Source organism: Phascolarctos cinereus, unplaced genomic scaffold (genome assembly GCF_003287225.1).
Source record: "Phascolarctos cinereus isolate Bilbo 61053 unplaced genomic scaffold, phaCin_HiC Scaffold_4;HRSCAF=312, whole genome shotgun sequence".
Lineage (NCBI taxonomy): Eukaryota > Metazoa > Chordata > Mammalia > Diprotodontia > Phascolarctidae > Phascolarctos > Phascolarctos cinereus.
Window position 1 is genome coordinate 491850138 of NW_027555847.1, and position 20595 is coordinate 491870732.

The following is a 20595-nucleotide window of genomic DNA, read 5'->3' on the forward strand; positions in this document are numbered from 1 at the left end:
CATTCCAAAACTTTTTCCTCACTTGTAAAATGGGGTTGGTAATATCTAACTCCCTTGCTCACAGGGCTCTATGATGGTTGAATATCCAAAGTGTTTTACAAACTAAAGTGTGCTATAAATGTCAGTTAATTATTAATCAACCTTTCATATTATGTATATTTTCTTAAGAATAATTTGAATCATGCAGTATATGAAGTATAACTTATTAGAGTCCATTTTTTCTGATAGCTTTGGTCTTATATCATAGTAAATTTGCAAATTGTATTGGTATACTGGACTCTTGATTTTTAATCATTCAGGTAGCAGTAACCTTCTGTTTTATTTTGCCAATACACATCAGGGGTCATGCCAGACACAATTAGGAAACAGCATTAGAAAAAGATATTACATTTGTAAATATTTAGGAAATCTTTCTGAAAAAGCATGCTTCTTACATTGCTCTTACCAAGCCATGCAAGTTTAAAAAGGGAAGGCTGGCTTCTTGCAGAAAATCATATTAACTGACATTTGTAGAGCACTTTATGGTTTGCAAAGCAATTTGCATTCATTATCTCATTTTATCCTTACAATAAGTCTTCTAGGTCAGGGCTATAGTTATTATTCTCTCTATTGTAAGTATTTATATAGTGCCTACTATGTGCCAGACACCGTGTTAAGCATTTTACAAATATATCATGTGACCCTGTGAGAAAGGTACTATTATTGTACCCATTGCTCACTTGAGGAAACTGAAGCAAACAGATGTTAAGTGACTTTCCCAGAGTCACATAGATTGTATGTGTCTGAGGTCACATTTGAACTCAGGTCTTCCTGACTATAGGCCAGCAATCTATTCACTGGCCCACCTAGCTGCTGAGATTAATTGGCTGTTGTTCAGACTATAGGCTTATCCTGTGCAGTGAAATTCTCTCATCTGTCAGACTGCAAGGCTGCCCCTCTTAAGGATTACTGTACTCTGAGGAGGCTGTGACTACGTAACTTGGTAGAGAGACAAGCAGGTCCTCCTAATAGATGCAGGTCCCCTGAGGATTGCTCTATTGTTAGCACATATATCCAATAATAGTTTTAAAATAAGCCTTAAAATTATAGTTACAAAATGTAAAATCAGATGGTCTCATATCCTTAATGTACTTATGTTGGGTAGTGCATTTCATTACTGAGATGGTTTTTATGTCTTCAGTGTATAGCAACATAGTGATAGATTACTATAACCATATTAATTTTGACATTTATTTAAAATAAATGACCATAATTCTAATGATGTCTTGTTTATATAGTTCTGGTATTTTCCACTCACAAATAAATATTTATCTCTTTTATTTAAGTCTAATAAAATATTTCTGTAAGCATATTTATGCCCCACTATCTTCTTTTTCCTGTAAAATTAAAGAAGATCTGAGCAAGTTCTGTTAAAATTATACAAATGATCACTAAGGCAACAAAAGTTTAGGTTATAAATTAGAAGAGTTAGAATAAATAATTTTTCCAAGGTCTCATTAAGGTTTATAAAAATATCATAGATTCAGGTCTGGAAGGAACCTTAGAGGCCATTCACTTCAACCCCCTCATTTTACAGATACAGAAACTGAGACCCAGAAAGGCTACATGCCTTTTACAAGGTCACACAGAGATTAAGTTTCAGGTCTGAGATTCTAGCCCAGATCCTTTGTGTCTACATCTCATCTTCTTTTTACTATACTGTATTGGAAATGGGCTTATCCTGTTTTACTTAAAAAGGTTTGTATGTATTTCCTGTGTTGAATTTTAGAAGTTTTTTGGATTAAAAAAAATAGAATTATTATTGAATGCAATCAGGGAAATTCTTTTTGTTTGGGGGACTAGGGAGAAAAACTTATGAATTATTATAGTAAATCTTAATTAGTAAATATTCTGAGGAACAAGGATCTGTAGATTGGATAACAATATTTGAATGCCTTTATTGTTGTAGATTACCTTAATGCTAATTCTTTTCTTTTCTTTGGTTAACTGGAACTTTTTTTGCTCTTTATGGATAAATATTATAATGAAAGGTAACATAATGGAAAGAACATTGTATTTAACATTGTAGGACCCAGATTCAGGCCCTGGTTCTGCCATTAACCATGTGACATAGGGTCAGTTATCTCTAAGATCCTTTTCTAACCTAACATTGCTATGATTTTATATTTTTCACACTATTGATTTTAAAACTTAAATCTATTTCAGTTTAAGAAAAACTTAGAAAAAGATATTACACTTGTAAAAATTAATGAAATTTTCTTTCAGAAAAAGCATGCTTTACGTTGCTATTGCCAAGCCATGCAAGTTTACAAAGGGAAAGGCTGGTCCCTTGCAGAGGATCACATTAATTTCACTATTGGTCGTCAGTCATTTACACTTCGACAGCTTGACAATGCAGTGTCTGCCTTTAAACACATTTTGATCAATGAGAGCAAACAACCTGCTGCTCAGCAAGGAGCCTTCCTCAGAGAATATCTTTATGTTTACAAGGTGAGTACTTCCTTATAGTAGGTGTTAAAAGAGTGTTGATACTTCGATTTAAGTTGAAACCAATTTTAATAATATATCCAAATAAAAAGCCCTTTATAACCATTTATAAGGTTGAATTTTAAGTGAAAGGAGGAAAATAAGTGTTCTTTTTCCACAGCTGTATTTCTTAATCATTTAACCTTTTACTTCATGCATATGGAAAAGGAACCTGCACTAGCCATGACTGTGGTTTTGACTGCCCCTATTTTAAATAGCTTGGTATCTTTGAATATTTCTGGGACATTCTTGTGCCAGCAAAATGCAAGCTTCCTGAATGATTTTTCTGGTGGTCATGGCTAACCTTCACAACTTCTACCTTGCTCTTGAGCTATCTACCTTTCTTTTCTCACACCTTTCTTCCCTCAATACTACTATTACACAAAAGCAAGGGAGGGTACATGTTAGTAGAAGAATGTACTCATTAGTGTTTCTCCTTATCCTCTGCTTGTGATTAGTTGTGGAATAACTCAGAAAAGCTTTTAGAAAGGGCAGCAATTTTGTTGAGGTTTATTGGTAGGAAAGTTATAATTTATTGTCATGCCTAAGTTGGTAGTTTCTGAAGTATGGTAAATGGAATTAATAATTAAATATAACAGTATTTAAACTGTCTATGATTTCATTGATATGGCTACTACTTTGACTGATATAGATTGAATCCTGTTCATATTTTAGTTTGAAGTGTGATGTTGCTCAAAAAACTCATTATCTGGTAAGCAGCTTTCTGATTATGAGCCAAATTGAACTTAGACAAGGTAACCTTCAGATCATGCAACCTTTTTTTTGACCTGCAGTCAAAGCCTTTCCAGCTCGGTAAGGACCTGCCAGAAATTATATTTGGTTCATATTAAGAACCCTGTGTTATCACTTTTACACAATGAGGCTTAGTGTAGGATCTGAGTGGTACAAGTATTTTAATATCCCTGTTTAATATGTATTTTATTTTCTTTAGTATTTTCAAGATAGTAATAGTAATGAGTGAACATGTTTTCTTAAAAGTTGTTCTTTTCCCCTTTTAAAATTTTTTCCTCTTCTAGAATGTAAGTCAGTTATCTCCAGATGGCCCTTTACCACAGCTTCCTTTACCATATATTAACAGCTTGGCAACACGGGTTTTCTTTGGCCATGACAGACGACCAGCAGAAGGTAAGTGGAATTATTATTTTTAACTATATTATATCTTAGATGTAACCTGAATATAAACACTTTGCACCAAATCTCGGCTTTTCTTGGATTGTCCCTAGTTTTCTTGCACAAACATGTTTAAGTCAATAAAAATCTCATAAAGTGATTAAAACTTTTTAAAAACAAAATCACATCAGCATCAGTCAACATTCATTTGTTTTGAGTAGTCATGTTCGTATGCTCAATTTGGGGTCTTTTTTTTTTAGGTGAAAAGCAAGCAGCTACTCATGTAAGTCTTGATCAGGAATATGATTCTGAGTCTTCTCAGCAGTGGAGGGAACTTGAAGAGCAAGTTGTAGCTGTAATTAACAAAGGAATAATTCCATCAAATTTCCATCCAACACAATACTGTTTGAACAGCTATACAGATAACTCAAGGTTTCCACTTGCAGTAGTAGAAGGTGATGTATTTGAATTTTGCATTCTATATTTTTTTAAACCTAAAGTTGACAAGTGGTTTTTTTCATATGTGGGATTAGGAAACTAGCAGTTTTGAGGGTAAAATTATTGCTTTATTTTAATGGTGAAGAATTGAACCAAATCAGACCTGAATTGGTAAACTATTCACTGTTTATTCACTGTTCTTCAATGTTGGCTTTTCTTTAATAGAACCAATAACTGTGGAAGTGGCTTTTAGAAACCCCTTGAAGGTTCCACTTTTGTTGACAGAATTGTCTTTGCTTTGGAAATTCCAACCTAAAGGTTCAAATTCAAAGGATAATGAAGAAACAAAAGAACTAGTAAGTTATTAAAAGGTATTTGTAGTGAATGTTTCCACAATTATAACTTAGTAGATAGTCTAATAATATTCAAAAGTTTGGATTTCTCATTGAATGGTACATATTTATTCTTAAGGGAAGTACTTAAAATATGTTGTTGTTGAGTTGTTTTTCAGTTGTATCTGACTCTTCGTGATCCCATTTGTGATTTTCTTGGCAAAGATGCGGGAATGTTTGCCATATCCTTCTCCTGCTCATTTTATAGATGAGGAACTGAGGCAAACAGGGTTAAGTGATGTACCCAGGGTCACACAGCTAGTAAGTGTCTGAGGCCAGATTTGAACTCAGGAAGATGAGTCTTCCTGACTCCAGGCCCAGTACTATATCCATTGTGCCACCTAGCTACACTTAAAATATGTTTTTGAGGATGATATTGTTACAGTGGCTACTCATTCTGATTTAAATGGTTTACTTAAATGCTTTCTGCTCAGTCTTTCATGCAAAATTATGCTCCATTCCAAACCTAAATATGTTAAAATAATGTAATAGAAGAAATTAGTTTCAATCAGAAAAGCATTCCACTTTTGTAATGCTGCCAGTGTTCAAGAAAAAGTTGAATTATTTTTCGTGTAATTCTCTTAAAAAGGTCAATAAGTTGCTAAACGATTTTGAAAAATTTCTGTATAGTTGAAATAAAAACATTGGTGTTTTTAAGAGATGAATTTAATTTAGTTGTATTATTAATTTATGTGAAACTCTTAATCAGCATTTATTAAGCATCAGGCACTATACTAAGCACTGGGAATATAAAGAAAGGTAAAAGGCAGTCCTTGCTCTCAGAATGCTTACTGTCTAATGAGAGAGACCATATGTAAACAACTATGTACAGACAAGATTTCAATCCCTCACAATAAGGGAGATTGGTAATGGCTTCCTGTAGAAGATGGGATTTTAGCTAGGATTTGAAGGAAGCCTAGAAAGCTAGTAAGCGGTGATGAGGAGAGTGACAGTTCCAGACATAAAGGATAGCCGGTGAAAAAGCTCTGACTTGAGAGATGGAGTGTCTTGGTCAAGAAACAGCAAGAAGGCCAGTGTCACTGTGTCTTTAAATGAATGGTGGCAGGAGTGGGGGCAGGGTGGTGGAGGAAGTGTAAAGTATAAGAAAACTGGGAAAGTACAAGGGACCAGGTTATGAAGTGCTTTATAATCCCCCAAAAGGATTTTACGTTTGATCCGGGATCTCTTGGAGTTTATTGAATTGAGGTGGGGGAGAGAGTTAAGAGGAGAGAGGGACATGAACAAACTTGTACTTTATTGAAAGATTACTTTGACAGCTGAGTGGAGGGGGTACTAGAGTGGGAAGAGACCAACCAGCTGACTATTGCAGTAGTGTAGGTATGAAGTGAAGAAGGTCTGCCCTATGTTGGTATAAGAGTCAGAGAAAAGTAGGGGGTGTATATGAGAGATGTTCCAAAGGCAGAATTGATAGTCTTTAGCAACTTATTAGATATGGGGTGATTGAGTGTGAAGAATTAAGGTTGACACCTGCGTTGGAAACCTGGGTGACTGGGAAGATGGTAGTACCTTAATAATAGGGAAGTTTGGAAGAGGAGAAGTTTTTTTGGGAAAGTTAATGAGTTCGGTTTTGGATATTTAAGATATCTGGAGTCATCTCTAATGATGACTGATTAAATGAAGCCATTTAGTAAGTCCTTTAAACATCCCGTAATAGAATTTTCTTTAGTCATGAAATACCATTAGTAATAGATTATAATTGTATATTTCCATGTTTTCTTATATTTCTTCAACTTTTCCACTGCATGCTAGACAGTTTTCCTACAGTGGCCTGTGTTCTTTCACACATATTGTTAAGGAAATTAGCATTCTGTCACATACTGACCACATTCTGAGAGGGTCAGAAGTCAGGTTCTACAGTGTCAGTGTCCTAATGTATGCTACTTTCACAAAAGCCTTTCATGCCTGTGATATTTTGTTTCATTAGAATGTTTCTATTAAATATTATGGTTGTCATTCTGGGGAACAGTTTGGAACTATGCCCAAAGAGCTATAAAGCTCTGCATACCCTTTGACCCAGCAATACCACTGTTTCCCAAAGAGATTTTTAAAAAGGTGATGGTGGGGTGGAGAGGGAGAGGACCTATTTGTACAAAAATATTTATATCAGCTTTTTTTGTGGTGGCAAAGAATTGGAAATTGAAGAGATGCCCCTCAATTTGGAATGGCTGAACAAGTTGTGGTATATGATTGTGATTAAGTACTATTGTGGTATAAGAAATGACAAGCAGGATGATTTCAGAAAAGCCTGTAAACACTTGCATGAAGTGATGCAAAGAGAAGTGAGCAGAATTAGGAGAACATTGTACACAGTAACAGCAATATTGTATGATGATCAACTGTGAGTGACGTAGCTCTTCTCAGCAATACAAAGATCCAAGAGAAATCTGAAGGACTTATGATGAAAAACACTGTCCACCTCCAGGGAATGAATGTAGGGAGTCTGAATGCAGATTGAAGCATCCTACTCTTCACTTTATTTGGGGGGGGTGTCCTGTTTTCTTTCACAACATGACTAATATGGAAATATGTTCTGCGTGATTACACATGTATAACCTATGTCAAATTGTTTGGAACTCAAATTAAAAAAAATTAATGTTAAAAATTGTTTTTATATGCAATTGGGAAAAATAAAATATCATTAAAAAATAAATATTATGGTTGTTTTTCAGGTGACCTGTGGACATGAAATGATTGGAACTGAAGTTATATCAGAATTCTTAATTAATAGTGAGGAAACAAAAGTGGTAAATATTTGTCACATTTTCTGACATTTTATATTTTGTGTCTTACTGAAAGTAAAACTGGATATAAAAATAATCTGAACAAAGTAGCTTATTTTGGATGGCTAATTTTTATGCTGTATTATATTTTCCTTATTTATACATGCTTATTGTTATAATTCCTCACTGCATTGCTAGTAATATGTTAAAACTGAAACTCTGGAGATAGAAAAAAAAAAGAATTCTGTCTTATAGTAGAACCAGAATTGCTGAAGAGAACAAGTTTGTGATATTTTTGTTTGATAATTTCAAAATTACCCAGGTAAAGGGAATTTTGGACTTTTTCTTGTGTGAATATATTTTCATGTCTGTATCTGATTATGGTTGAAGAAGATACGCTTCTTGTCTTGAATGAAAAGCAAAAATGAATTACAGAATGAAATTGCAGAAAATTATTATTAAGACAGTAAAAATTATGCTTTTCTATAGTAAAAATTATTTGGTCTTAGAGTTTGTTTTCTTTCTTACTCCCCCCAAATTAAACTGGCCAGCGTTGTATTTTTGCAGCATGATTATATATTTATTTGATAATTTTAACTGAGAAATTATAAGAGCAAACAATAATAATAACTTGACATATCTCCACAGGCAAGGCTAAAGCTCTTTCCCCATCATATAGGGGAACTTCATATTCTGGGAGTCGTTTATAATCTCGGCACTATTCAGAGTTCAGTGGGGCTGGATGGTATTGGCTCTATTCCTGGATGTCATACAGGTAATAAAACGTTATCCTAATGAAAATAGCCAAGTAAACATGTCTCATCTCATAGAATTTAGGTATGCCCCACATATCTTCCATTCATATCCAGATAAAGACATTTATTCAAATATGTGAAAAAAGGCAAATTGAATTTTAGTATATTCTAACCCTTTAGTATAATCCAACCTTAATTTTTATTATTTTTTTAAAAATACACATCATCTCTTTTTTAATTTTTTCCCTTCTTAGGTTTATTTTATCTCTTTTCAGAACTCTCATTTATCTTTATTTTATGTCCTTTTCGTTTACGTGGTCTACTACAGGCAAATTCTACTATTGAGCATTTCCATTGTTGTCAAATTCAGTTGATTCTGATTGAGAATTAAAACATGGTTTACTCTTTTTAACAAAAATAAAACATTCAATATAAAGGAGCAAATAGTTCTAGATGTGATTGTTTTTCAGCATTTCAAGTGGTGTGATTTCATCTCACTGTGGGTATTCCTTCTTCTAACACTTAATTTCTGCCTTTTTGTGCCTTAGCACCTGGGCAAGTTACTTTACTTGTCTCACTCTATTTCCTCATTTGTAGAATGGGAATAATAATAGAACCTGTCTTACTAGGTTGTTGTGAAGAACAAATGAGATAACATATAAAGCATTTTGCAAACCTTAAAGTTATATATAAATGCTCTGGGTTCCTCAGATATTTGCCTTCCACCTAACCTGGCTTGTCTTTGTTCATATCTTCCATAGGATTTTGGAAGGTGTTTTTTTTTGTGCAATCTTGGACTCTGTGGAAGACCTTATAGCTATTTTTCTTTGCTTTTCTTTAGCATTGTCCCTCCTAGGGTACTGTTAGAGCTTTACTGCTGTGTGAATGGGGATTCTGAACTCCTCTAGGTCCTATCATATGCTGCCATCTTCTCACAATTTCATGTATTTATATTTGATTTTAGCAGAAATCATCTGAATATTTAATTCAAATGTGATTTCATAATTTTTTGATAGGTTTTACTTCCAGGGAATCTGAAACTCACTACTTTGCCTTTTCTTTTGAAACCTTCTACACAATAAGGATATACTTAAAGGCTGACTCAAACAGAAAAAATATATACACATTACTGTATTACTGTATATACTGCGTCTTAACATCATGCTCTACAAAGATACTTTTTCCCCCTTAAGTATGATTTAAATATGTGGTTGTCAGAGGACTTCTAGTTAGAAGCTATAAGGAGTCAAGGATCTGAGTTCAGATTCCTGCTCTGATACTTACATAGATTTATGCTGGTAATTTAATTTCTGGGCCTCAGTTTTCTCATCTGTAAAATGAGGACAATCAGATTATGTGATTGCTGATGTCCCTTGTAGCTCCATAGTTATCAGTAATCCAAAGTAATCGAAGAGCAGTAGTGAAATATATAATCATTAAAATGTATTTTCCTTGATGTCCTTTGCCTTTGTTTCGTATTTGTTTTGTACGTATTTTCCTTCCCCTTTCCTTGTAGCAGATTAAAATAAAGAGAAAAATACAGTTTAAACAAAACTAACCAACACATTGACTGTATTTGACTGTTTCATAGAATAGTTCTCTCCCATTCTCCCTCCTAATCCCCATGAAGGCATATAAGACAAATAATTAAGCAGCATACTATTATTGGTAATAGTAGACTTAAAAATAAGACATGCTAAATGAATGCCAATTAATCTATACTCTTTGATTTCAGTGTTGATTTGTTTTTTTTCAGGGAAGCATCCTTCTAACATAATGTCAGTAAGAGGCCGGCAGGATTTAGAAATTCAAGGGCCTCGACTTAATAACACAAAAGAAGAGAAAACATCTATTAAATATGGTCCTGATCGCCGTTTAGATCCCATTATCACTGAGGAAATGCCATTATTGGAGGTATGGATTGATTATTCAGTGATGAGTATTAAAAACATTACTACTTACAAAGGGTTGATTTGTTAAAATAAGCATGCAGAATGACCCTAGTGATATCTGGGGCTCACAATGTTGTGTTTGAATTATTAACAGAAATTGAATATATAGCTAGTGGTAAGCTATTGATGTTCATGTCAGGTTTACCATTTCTTTGAGACAAATAAGTATGGGAAAAGCTGAGTTGAAGTTTTCTAGGTCAGTTAAAAAAGTTGATAAGTGATGTACAATTATTTTTCTTTTGGTCTTGAACCTTCCCACTGATTGCTTCGGTTTCTTTGGTTTTGATCCTTAGTTCTATCCATTCCTTTTTTGATTTCTCAGTTTTTCAACTTAGTTTATACAAGTGACTCAAACTGCATGTTTCTTTCAGTGAGTGATGAATCTCCATTATAGCTGAGTTGAGCTTTACTTTTGTTATCTGTAGAACAGAGTTTACTTTCTAGCCTAGCTGCATATCGTATCCATGTTCTGTGTAACATAAGCCTTGAAATAAGAACGTTGAAAAACTTTGTCTCCTAAGCTTTAATAAATTTGATTTTAAATGCCATTTATGGATTGTTTCTACCTTAACTGTGAAAGCTTGAATTCATGAAGAATATGTGAAGAATACCTTATGTAAAAATTAAGCATCCCTGATAGGTATTATATAGAATAGAATTCTAAAATTGTATGGACTTAATTTCCTCACTTAGAAGTTACATATGTAAATGAAATCACAGGCCTAGGCCTAATTTTTGTTCCTTATTAGGGTGTACAAATTCTAAGAAATTGGGTACTATATTGTGATTTATCATTTTGGCAAGTTAGCTATGGTAAAATGTACCTGATATGTAGAAGATAGAGATTGGGACTAGACTTCTAATTTCATGTGAAGAGAATGGCTAGATGAGGAAACTCTCTGCTAATGCAAGTTGGCACCTCTTCAACTTGTAGCTTTAGAGTGCTGCCTAGAGCATTAAAATGTTAAGTTACTTGTCCAGGGCTACTTGTCATAGGCAAAACTTGAAACTAGGACTCCTGGGCTCATGCTCTTTCTGGAATGCTGCACTGAGTATAAGCAAAGGATATATTTTTTTCCCCTCCATTTTTTTCTATATAACTTGTAATTGAGGAAACATCTATTCTTTTCAGTTATAACATAAAAAGAATCAAAAATCTTTAACTACAAAGCCATTTAAAGTATGGAAATACTGGTAAAAATGAAAGAAAGTAATTTTTGTATTAGAAGCAAATATTTTCTGCTAATACCTCCCAGTCCCCCCCCTTACTTACTTTATTTGTTAGATGAATGTAATGTTGATCTTTTCATCTCCATTTTAATTTGGATACTTTAAATTCTAAGTGTACTCTATATAGCTTCCCTATCAGAGACATTTAGAAACTTTGAAAAATTTGCAAATGTTGAAAGAGAGCTCAAGACACAGTGTATAGGAAAACATTCTTTTGTGTGGTTAATTTTAAGTTACATATCCATTAAGAGGATAGATTTTTTAAAAATCTCCCACATCTTAATTTTAAATTAAATCTTAAATTTTAGTCATCCAGATAATATTGAAAATAGAGGAAAAATTATTAAAACTGAAACTCAATATCTGTGAGAAACGGGGAGAGGAGTTTGCAGTGCCCCATTCCTGTCCCTATTTTGAAAACAATGAAAGATATAATGACACATTTCTGGATGAAATTGGTTCCTCCAGAGATTAGTATCCAGATTGACCTCATTTGTCATTGTGTTAAATGATTCTGGACAGTGATTACACAGGGAATTCTCTAAATTTGTTATCGTTAAATTATGGTAGTGAAATACCAAGCTTCTGAGAACAAACTGTAAGACAATCTAATAAAGTTTTGTGAGTAAACCAAAAAAAAAAGGCAGATGAACTATAGTTCAAGGTTAAGGAAATATGCTCAAAGAAAATAGTATGGAAGTGTAATTATTTAACAGTAGAATCTCTCTGAAAAGGGCTTCGTTTCAGGACCTTGATAAAAGCTATGAGAAATTTTATGGACTCTAAAAGACACTGATTCAATGACCATATGGGCCAGGAAGACCAAAATTCTGAGTACCATTAAACAGGGGTAATAAAATTCATATAGAAAAAATACATTGCATCTATATCTGAACTATTGTTATGGGCTTCTAGTTACTTTACATCTATAAAGGTCATAAAGCTATGAAAGTCCAGAGAAAGTTCACAAAAATAGTCAAGCTGAGGATCCTATATTAGCAGTCTCTAAGTCAGTATTCTTCAGGTTGTAAAGATTACATTTCAGATGGAATACAGATAAAATTTATAAACATGATGAGGAGCAGTGAAGCATAGGGAAGAGAATGCTGGCACAGCATCAGAAAGACCTGAGTATCTAGGCAAGTTACGTAACCTCTTGGTGACTCAACTTTATAGAAGACTCTAAGGTACAGACATTTATATCTGTGGTAAGAATATCCACATAGGAAGTTCTTAACACCAGTGAAATCACCAGACTGGACTACATCCATAAAAAAATCAGTGGGATAGGGTAAAAAGGTCTCATTCACCATATCTTAAAATACATGAGATTTGGTTCTTAAAAACAAAAAGGAAGCTGGGCTTGGGGGCACATGCCTGTAATCCCAGCTCCCAGGGAGGCTGAGAGATCTGTTGAGCTTGGGAGTTTCTAGCTGTATTGGGCTACTTCAGGAAAGAAATGCCCCCCCCCCATCCCCGGAATATGGGGCCACCAGGTTGCCTAAGGAGGGAGCCAGCCCAGGTCAGAAATAGAAAAGGTCAAAGCAATGGGGCTGTGAGTGGCCCCTGCCTTTCCAGTATGGGCAAGGTAGGCAAACATCCTGTTGGAAGGAAAGAGGGAAGAAGGATGAAAGGGAGAACTAAAGAAGGTCAGGAGGGAGGGGGTGAAAGAGGGAAGAAGAAAGGAGGTTCGTTTAAGACAAATCAAAGAAGTAGTTATGCAGAAGACCTTTTCTATCTGTAATTCAAGGTGTCACGACCATGTTATTGGAAGGCCTAGAATATTTCAGAATGAATTAGTTAAGAATAAATATGACACAGCTGTTAGTCTTTAAAGAGCAACATTTCTATAATTTGCTTAAGGTTGATAACTGATAACAAAGAGAATGCTGAGCTGCTCACTTGTTACTTTGCATGTTTTTTTCTGCCATGTAGAACAAATCTTGTACCAGAGACACAAAAGAAATAAATAGGGAGTTGATGACAAATGTGAGTAAGGGAATAGAAGTGAGCACCTAGCTGCCCATGATGAATTTAAGTCATTTGGCTCAGATGAATTACATCATTTGGTACTGCAAGATCTGAAAGCTGTGATCGTTGGGCGACTTGCAGTGATATTTGAAAGATCATGGAAAATGAGAGAGGCACCACAAGATTGGAGAAGGGCAAATATTGTCCTGATTTTCAAAAAGGGGAAGATAATACTTCTTGCTCTAGGCCAGTGACCTTGACTTCACTGTCTGGGCATATTGTAGAACTGATCATGAAAGAGATGGTTGGCAAACTTTGAGAAAAGAAAGTGGTGATTACAAAAAACCAGTTTGACTTTATCCAGAATGCAGATTGGCAGGCTAACCTCATTCCCTTTTTTGACAAGATTACTAAAATAGAAGATGAGGGAAATGCTGTGGTGTAGTTTACCTAGATTTTAGCAAAGCTTTTTAATAAAATAGGCCATACTACTCTTTTGGAGGTATAGATTAGACAAGAATACAGTTAATTCATGTAAGAACTGGTTAGATGGGCTCAAAAAATAGCTAATGGTTCAGTGCTAACCTGGCAGTTCTCCAGTAGAAGAGGCCATCTGTCTGTGGCACTGTGATATTCAACTTTTAAAAGCATTTTATCTGTTTTGTATTCTGCATTTAACAAACACCAAATAAAATGGGCATTTCCATATACCTGGTATAACAAAAAGATGCTTGTATATAAAATTGCAGATCTCTATTGTGTACAGTTTGCTTTTCTTTTAAATATGTAAATAAATTCAGTATGTAACTTTTAAGTCTCACTTATCTGTGATTCTTTCTGGCCTTCTCTTTCTCTTTTCCACCAATTATCAAGCATTTTCCCTCCCTCTTACCTCTCCCTATTCACTGAAAAGAAATATTGAAATAAAGAAGAAATACAGACTCCTTGGATCATAAGCAGGTTGTGACTAAATAAATTCTCACTTTGGCCATGTCCAAAAATGCGTTTTTTATTCTGCATATTATTCCATCAACTCTCCTTCATGAGGTAGGCAGCATTCTTTTCAGTTCTCTGCAGTTGTGGTTGATCATTGCATTGATCAAAATTCTTAAATCTTTCAGAACCATTCATTTTTACAATATTGATGTTCTCCAGTGTAAATTTTTCTTCTGGTTCTGCTCACTTCACACTGTATCAGTTCATAAAAGTCATTCCGGGTCTCTTTGAAACCATCCTTTTCTCTGTTTCTTACAGCATAATAATAATTTCATTATACTCACATACCACAATTTGTTCAGCCATTCTCCAATTAGTGTATACTCTATTAGTTTCCTTTTTTTTTTTGCCACTGCAAAAAGAGCTGCTATAAATATTTTTGTACGTATAGGACATTTTCTTCTTTATTTAATCTCTTTGGAATATAAGCCTAGCACTGGTTTTCCTGGATTAAAGGGCTTATTCTGTCTAGTAATTTTCTGGTCATGCTTCCAAATTGCTTTCCAGAATGTTTAGACTTATTGTGGCCACATCAATAGTGCACCAATGTGCCTATTTTCCCTTAGCTCTTCCAATATTTGAGGGGTTTTTGGTCAGCTTTGCCAGTTTGATGGGTGTGAGGTGGAACATCAGAATTAGTTTAATTTGCATTTCTCTGTTAGTGATTTGGAGCATTTTTATATAGCTGTAGTTTGAGTTTCTTTGTTTGAGAGCTGCCTGTTCAAATCTTTTGACCATTTATCAAGTGGGAAATGGCTCTTATACATTTAAATCAGTTCCTTATATATCTTGGGAATGAGACTTGCTGTATCAGAGAAACTTGCTGTAAACATTTTTCCCAGTTAAATATTTTCTTTTAATCTTAGCTATATTGAATTTATTTGTGCAAAAAACTTTTAAATTTTATTTAATCAGTCTTATACCAATTAAATTGGCTTTTTAGACTTCTGAGATCCTTTGTATTATTTTTTTGGTCATGAACTCTTCCCCTGTTCATAGATTGGAAAGGTAATTTCTTCCATGTTCCTCTAATTTATTTATGATGTAACTTTTTATATCTAGGTCATTTATCCATTTGGAGTTTATTTTGGAATAAGCTGTAAAGTGTTGGTTTAAGCCTAATTTCTGTCATACTGCTGTCTGGTTTTCCTAGAAGTATTTATCAAATGATGAGTCTTTATTCCAGTAGTTGGGTTCTTTTGGTTTCTTGAACATTAGGCTGCCTGGATAAAGGTATAAGTGGAATGCTCACCAATTTTTCAGGGGACAGATATAAAACTAAGACTGACAGATAGATAGCATGCTGTATGACAGTCAGTATCCAAAAGTATCTTGACAGGGTCAAGCAGGGGTGGGGAACCTGTGGTTTCATGTCCACGTGGGGCCCTTTAGGTCCTCAAGTGCGGCCCTTTGAATCCAAACTTCACAGAACAAATCCCCTTAATAAAAGGATTTGTTCTATAAAACTTGGATTCAGTCAAAAGGCTGAATCCCAAGGACCTAGAAGGTCACATGTGGTCTCAAGGTTGCAGGTTCCCCACCCCTGGGGTAGAACATTGGGCTGAATGTAATAAGTTGAAATTCAGTAGGTATAAATTTAAAGTCTTACACTTGGGTACCAAAAAATTCATCTTCACAGTCCTTTATGTGGGATATATTGTTAGACAGCAGTTAGGAAAAATATGCTGGGGACTCAGGTGACTTGGGAGCTTACATATTGGCAGTATAGTGTTGCCACCCAAAAAAATTATACTCTTTGGCTATATTAGGAGGGATAACAGGGGCAGCTAGATGGTGCAGTGGATAGAGCACCAGCCCTGAAGTCAGGAGGACCTGAGTTCAAATCCAGCCCCAGGCCAGACACTTGACACTTACTGGCTGTGTGATCCTGGGCAAGTCACTTAACCCCAATTGCCCCCCCCCAAAAAAAGGAGGCATAACTTCCAGGAATAGGAAATACTTATCTAGAGTATTGTTTTCAGTTTTGGGTGTCAGAAGGTTTATGATAAAAGTGGAAAATATCCAGAGGAGGGTAGTCATGCTGAAGGACCTTGAGTCCATGTCACATGAGGACCAGTTGAAGGAATTGGACGTGGTTAGCCTGGAGAAGAGAAGATGTAAGGGACAGGAAGGAGAAGACTGGAGGATATGAAAGCTATGGCTATAAGGCAGCTAGCTGGTGGCACAGTGGATAAGTACTGGGCCTGGAGTCAGGAAACCTGAGTTCATATTCATCCTCAGACACTTACTGTGTGACGCTGGGTAAGTCACTTGATTTCTCTTATCTTTAGTTTCCTTAGTTGTAAAATGGGAATAATGATAATAGTACCTACCTCACAGGGTTATTGTGAGGATCAAATGAGATATTTGTAAAAAGTGCTTAGTATAGAACCTCACATCTAATAGGTATTATAGAAATGTTTATTCTTCCCTCTGTTCAAGTATGTGGAGGCCTATCGTGTGGAGGTGGGATTTGATTTGTTCTGCTTGGCTACTGAGGGCTGAACTAGAAGCAAGGGGTAGAAGTTGTGAAGATGCCAATTTAGGCATGATAACAAGAAAAATTTCCTAACAATTAGAGCTGTCCATGCCTTGAGAAATAGTAGATTCCCCACTTTGGAGATATTCAGGTAGAGGTTGGATGACTATTTGCTGGTTGTATTGGAGTAGAGGCAGCCAGATAAACAATGGATAGAATACTGGGCCTGGAGTCCAAAAGATCTAGGTTCATATCCAGCCTCAGACTTTTAATAGCTGTGTGACCCTGGACAAGTCACTTAACCTCTGTCTTACTTTGCTTAATTGTAAAAGGGATAGCACCCTTCAGAACAAGAGTAGCACCTACCTCATGGAGTCATTGTGAAGATCAAGTGAGAACATTTGAAAAGTGCTTAGCACAATGCCTAGAAGTAGTAGACACTTAATAAATGCTTATCTCCCTACACACACCACACCCTCCCCCCACACCTCCCCCCCCCACCTCGAAGTAGGTGGGCCACTGAAGTCTCTTACCACTCCTCAAATTCTGTGATTTGATGACCTATTCACACCACCCCTGTCATCTTATCCTTCCCTCTTTTGTCTAACAATCCATTTCCTTAATGCTTGCCAAAGTGTCTTTATTTCTGATTTACTTTTGAGCCACCTCCATTTTAGTTGGTGCAGTTATTAAGAACACCCAGACTACTGAATTAGAGATCTTAATAAATATGTTGATTGATTGACAGGTTTACCTCATTTGGAGACTCATGAGGAGGATCTACTTTCTTGGAAGGAGCCTAATTACTTTATTTATTACTGATTTTTTGATGAGATTAATGGAGGGATCACTAGGGGGGGACATTGGAACTCTAGCTTTATAAATGTCCAGAATGGCTATTACACTAAATTATTGCATAACTGTGTTCTGTAATAATGCTGATCATTCTTAATTTTTAAAAAATGCAGTCTCAAACATAAAGGCATTTTAAAACTTTCAGGAGTAATTCCACTGGAGGTTTCAGAAATCATTCAAGAATAGAAGTGTCTACAGAGAGTTTTACCAAAACTACTTTTCCTTTTAACTTTGTTCCTCTGCTAGTTTTCCTCTTTGGTTCTCTGCCTTTCCTTGCTATAACAGTTGAGTACCTTCTGAAAGTCCCTTATTAGTAGGTCATTATGATATTCTGAGTTTTTACATACGTGTATACATATTCGTACACACAAACATATTCATATAAAAACATACTTTTCCCTTCTCCCTTGTGATAAAATAAAGGAAACATTATCTTGCCCACCATCTCCATATTACCAATGTGCAAATAATAAATATTTGAAGTATTTTTTTCTTTTCAGTTGAGGTGTGATATAGGATGAGAAATTGGAATTTGTTGAGTAAATACATCACTAGTTTTTACATACAGTGGAATAACTATTCTTGCACTGACTAGAGGTCAAGGTATTGATTATAATTTATAAAGTTCCAAAAAGACACATGGCCCATAGGCTGCATACTGCCTACCACACTCTGGAGGGAGGCCTGAACTGGATTAAAATGCATGTGGGAAATATTTAAGAAATAAAAATACAGTAAAACAAAGATGATGTTAAATACGTGGTTTTCTAAGATAATATGTGACCCACAGGGATCCTTATATATGGTTTAGTGGTTGTTGTTTCTATTTGGGTTAGGCACCACTGCTATAGAATTCCCTCTTATTATCCCTTTCTTGCCAGCCTGTCAGACTGTACCTGTTGTTAGGGTAGTCAGAATTATCATTTTCTTGAGACTTATCCTAAACAAAGTATCCCTAAATATGCCACTGAATTGTAGATATAACTTTATAATTAATTTGCCTGCAAAGACAGTTTCCTTGTTTTGATTATGATTAATGAACTGCTTATAAAAATGTCTTGCTAAACCTATTTTTGTTAAAGAGTACAGACTCAAAAAAAAAGTAGACTCAAACGAAAAACAGGAAAACTATTCTATATGTCAGCCATAGTAATCAATATTGTTTTAGACTATTTAAATAACTAGACAATATAAGGGTGGAATATTGTTATGGTGTAGGAAATGGTGAATTGATGGACTTAGAAAAATGTGGAAAGACTTGGATTTATGAAAGAAGATGTCGTCCATCCTCAGAGAAACAGAAGACAGACAAGTATAGTACAGTCTTATGTAGATGCATATGAATGCATGTGTCTATATATGAGTATGATTATAGATACTTCTGTGTGTGTGTGTGTGTGTGTGTGTGTGTGTGTGTGTGTGTGTGTTTAATTGTAGCCTTTGGGGTTGGGAGGGGAGAGAAAGGGGAGAAAAAGAACAAAGTAAAAAGTACACAGCAAAGAATAAAAGAAAATTTACAAGGAAGCAAAGGAGAGATGGACAGCTCTCAACACAATGTGTAGTATTTATAGGCTTTCTTGAAGTGGAAATTTATTGCTGTATATTTTGAATCCTCTCTTATGTTCTGCCATGCACATGGCGATGCTTTTTTTCTTTTCTTATTTTGTTTTTAAGTTTATATTTTTTTTTATTGTATACTTAAAAAAAGTAGAGACTCAGCTGTAGAAAGAAGTTCAAGATAGCCAAAATAATAATTTTTTCCTCCCCCAATGCAGGTGTTCTTTATAAATTTTCCTACAGGACTTCTTTGTGGGGAAATCCGAAAAGCATATGTTGAATTTGTCAACGTCAGCAAGTGTCCTCTTACTGGATTGAAGGTTGTTTCTAAACGTCCAGAGTTTTTTACTTTTGGTGGTAATACTGCGGCTCTAACACCTCTGAGCCCCTCGGCTTCTGAGAATTGTAGTGCTTACAAGACTGTTGTGGCAGATTCTACCTCTGGGGCTACTGCCCTCACATCATCAGCTTCCTCGGTAGACTTTGGCTTAGGAAGTCAGCCAGAAGTTATTCATGTGCCCCTTCCTGACTCTGTTCTTCTCCCTGGGGATTCAGTCCAGCTGCCTATGTGGTTACGTGGACCAGATGAAGAAGGCGTTCATGAAATAAACTTTTTGTTTTATTATGAAAGTATTAAAAAGCAGTCTAACATCTGGTGAGTATTTTTAAATTTTTCTAAGATAAACTTCCATTTTTAATGTGTTTTTTAAAATATGCACATTATTAATATACTACCATTTTCAAAAGGAAAACAATCACCCCTCTTCTTTACTGTACATAATGTTTATGCCTCAGGTTGTTCCTAATATCTCTGAACTGGCTGCAAGATTTGACAGAGGTGGACTCTAATCTCTAAGACCACTTCCAGCTCCAAAATGCAATGATTCTGATATGGCCAAAGGTTCCATAAATTTCCAGGTGACCACTGTGTCAACCCGGTGTAACTGGATATCGTTCATACTTGAAGAAGCTATCTAACCCATCATCAGGAGGGTGTGTGCTTTGACATTATTTTCTTCCTTTAGTGGATTTAATTATATGCCTGTCCATTCACTCTATTTCACACAGGACCCTTTGTAACCAGTATATACATTTCCAAAACTGCTGGCTTGTATTGCAGTTTAATTTATGTCATGGGACAGAATGAAACTAATTAATTAGCTCACGTGGAGGATTGCTTATCTTGGTCATAATTCAACATATGGCATAGCAGAATCCTATTTATGTAATGGTTGTTTCAGGAAAATAGTTGGAAATGACTTTCTTTTCTATGTTTACTTTAATAGAGCTTTTGAAATAGTTTGTAGGGCAGTTTCAGACCATAAAAAAAAAACTGGTTTGTTTTAGTCAACACTGCCAATTAAATGTCAAACAAGACACTTATTCAGTGGCCACTTTTTACCAGTGCTCATCATAAACACCTTAGCAAATTAGGGTAGGCAGTGTGTAGCATGAATGAAATTATAACAGATTTGGGGCAGAAATGATGGTCCAAATATCAGGATAATTCACAAAGCTGAATTAAAAATTGACTTTCTTGGGTTATTTCAAAATATAACCACATGACTCATA

General features: G+C 35.2%; 1 protein-coding gene across 3 annotated transcripts in view; it reads left to right on the plus strand.

The window, feature by feature from the left end:
* TRAPPC8 (trafficking protein particle complex subunit 8) overlaps positions 1–20595 on the plus strand; it is a 135566-nt gene that overhangs the window by 69885 nt on the left and 45086 nt on the right. For all 3 annotated transcript variants that reach the window (XM_020992550.2, XM_020992551.2, XM_078153445.1), the window contains 8 exons: positions 2266–2490; positions 3564–3672; positions 3918–4112; positions 4321–4451; positions 7178–7252; positions 7877–8003; positions 9740–9897; positions 19242–19678. In XM_020992550.2, the coding sequence (XP_020848209.1) occupies positions 2266–2490; positions 3564–3672; positions 3918–4112; positions 4321–4451; positions 7178–7252; positions 7877–8003; positions 9740–9897; positions 19242–19678 (1457 nt within the window). The remainder of the gene's footprint in view (positions 1–2265; positions 2491–3563; positions 3673–3917; positions 4113–4320; positions 4452–7177; positions 7253–7876; positions 8004–9739; positions 9898–19241; positions 19679–20595) is intronic.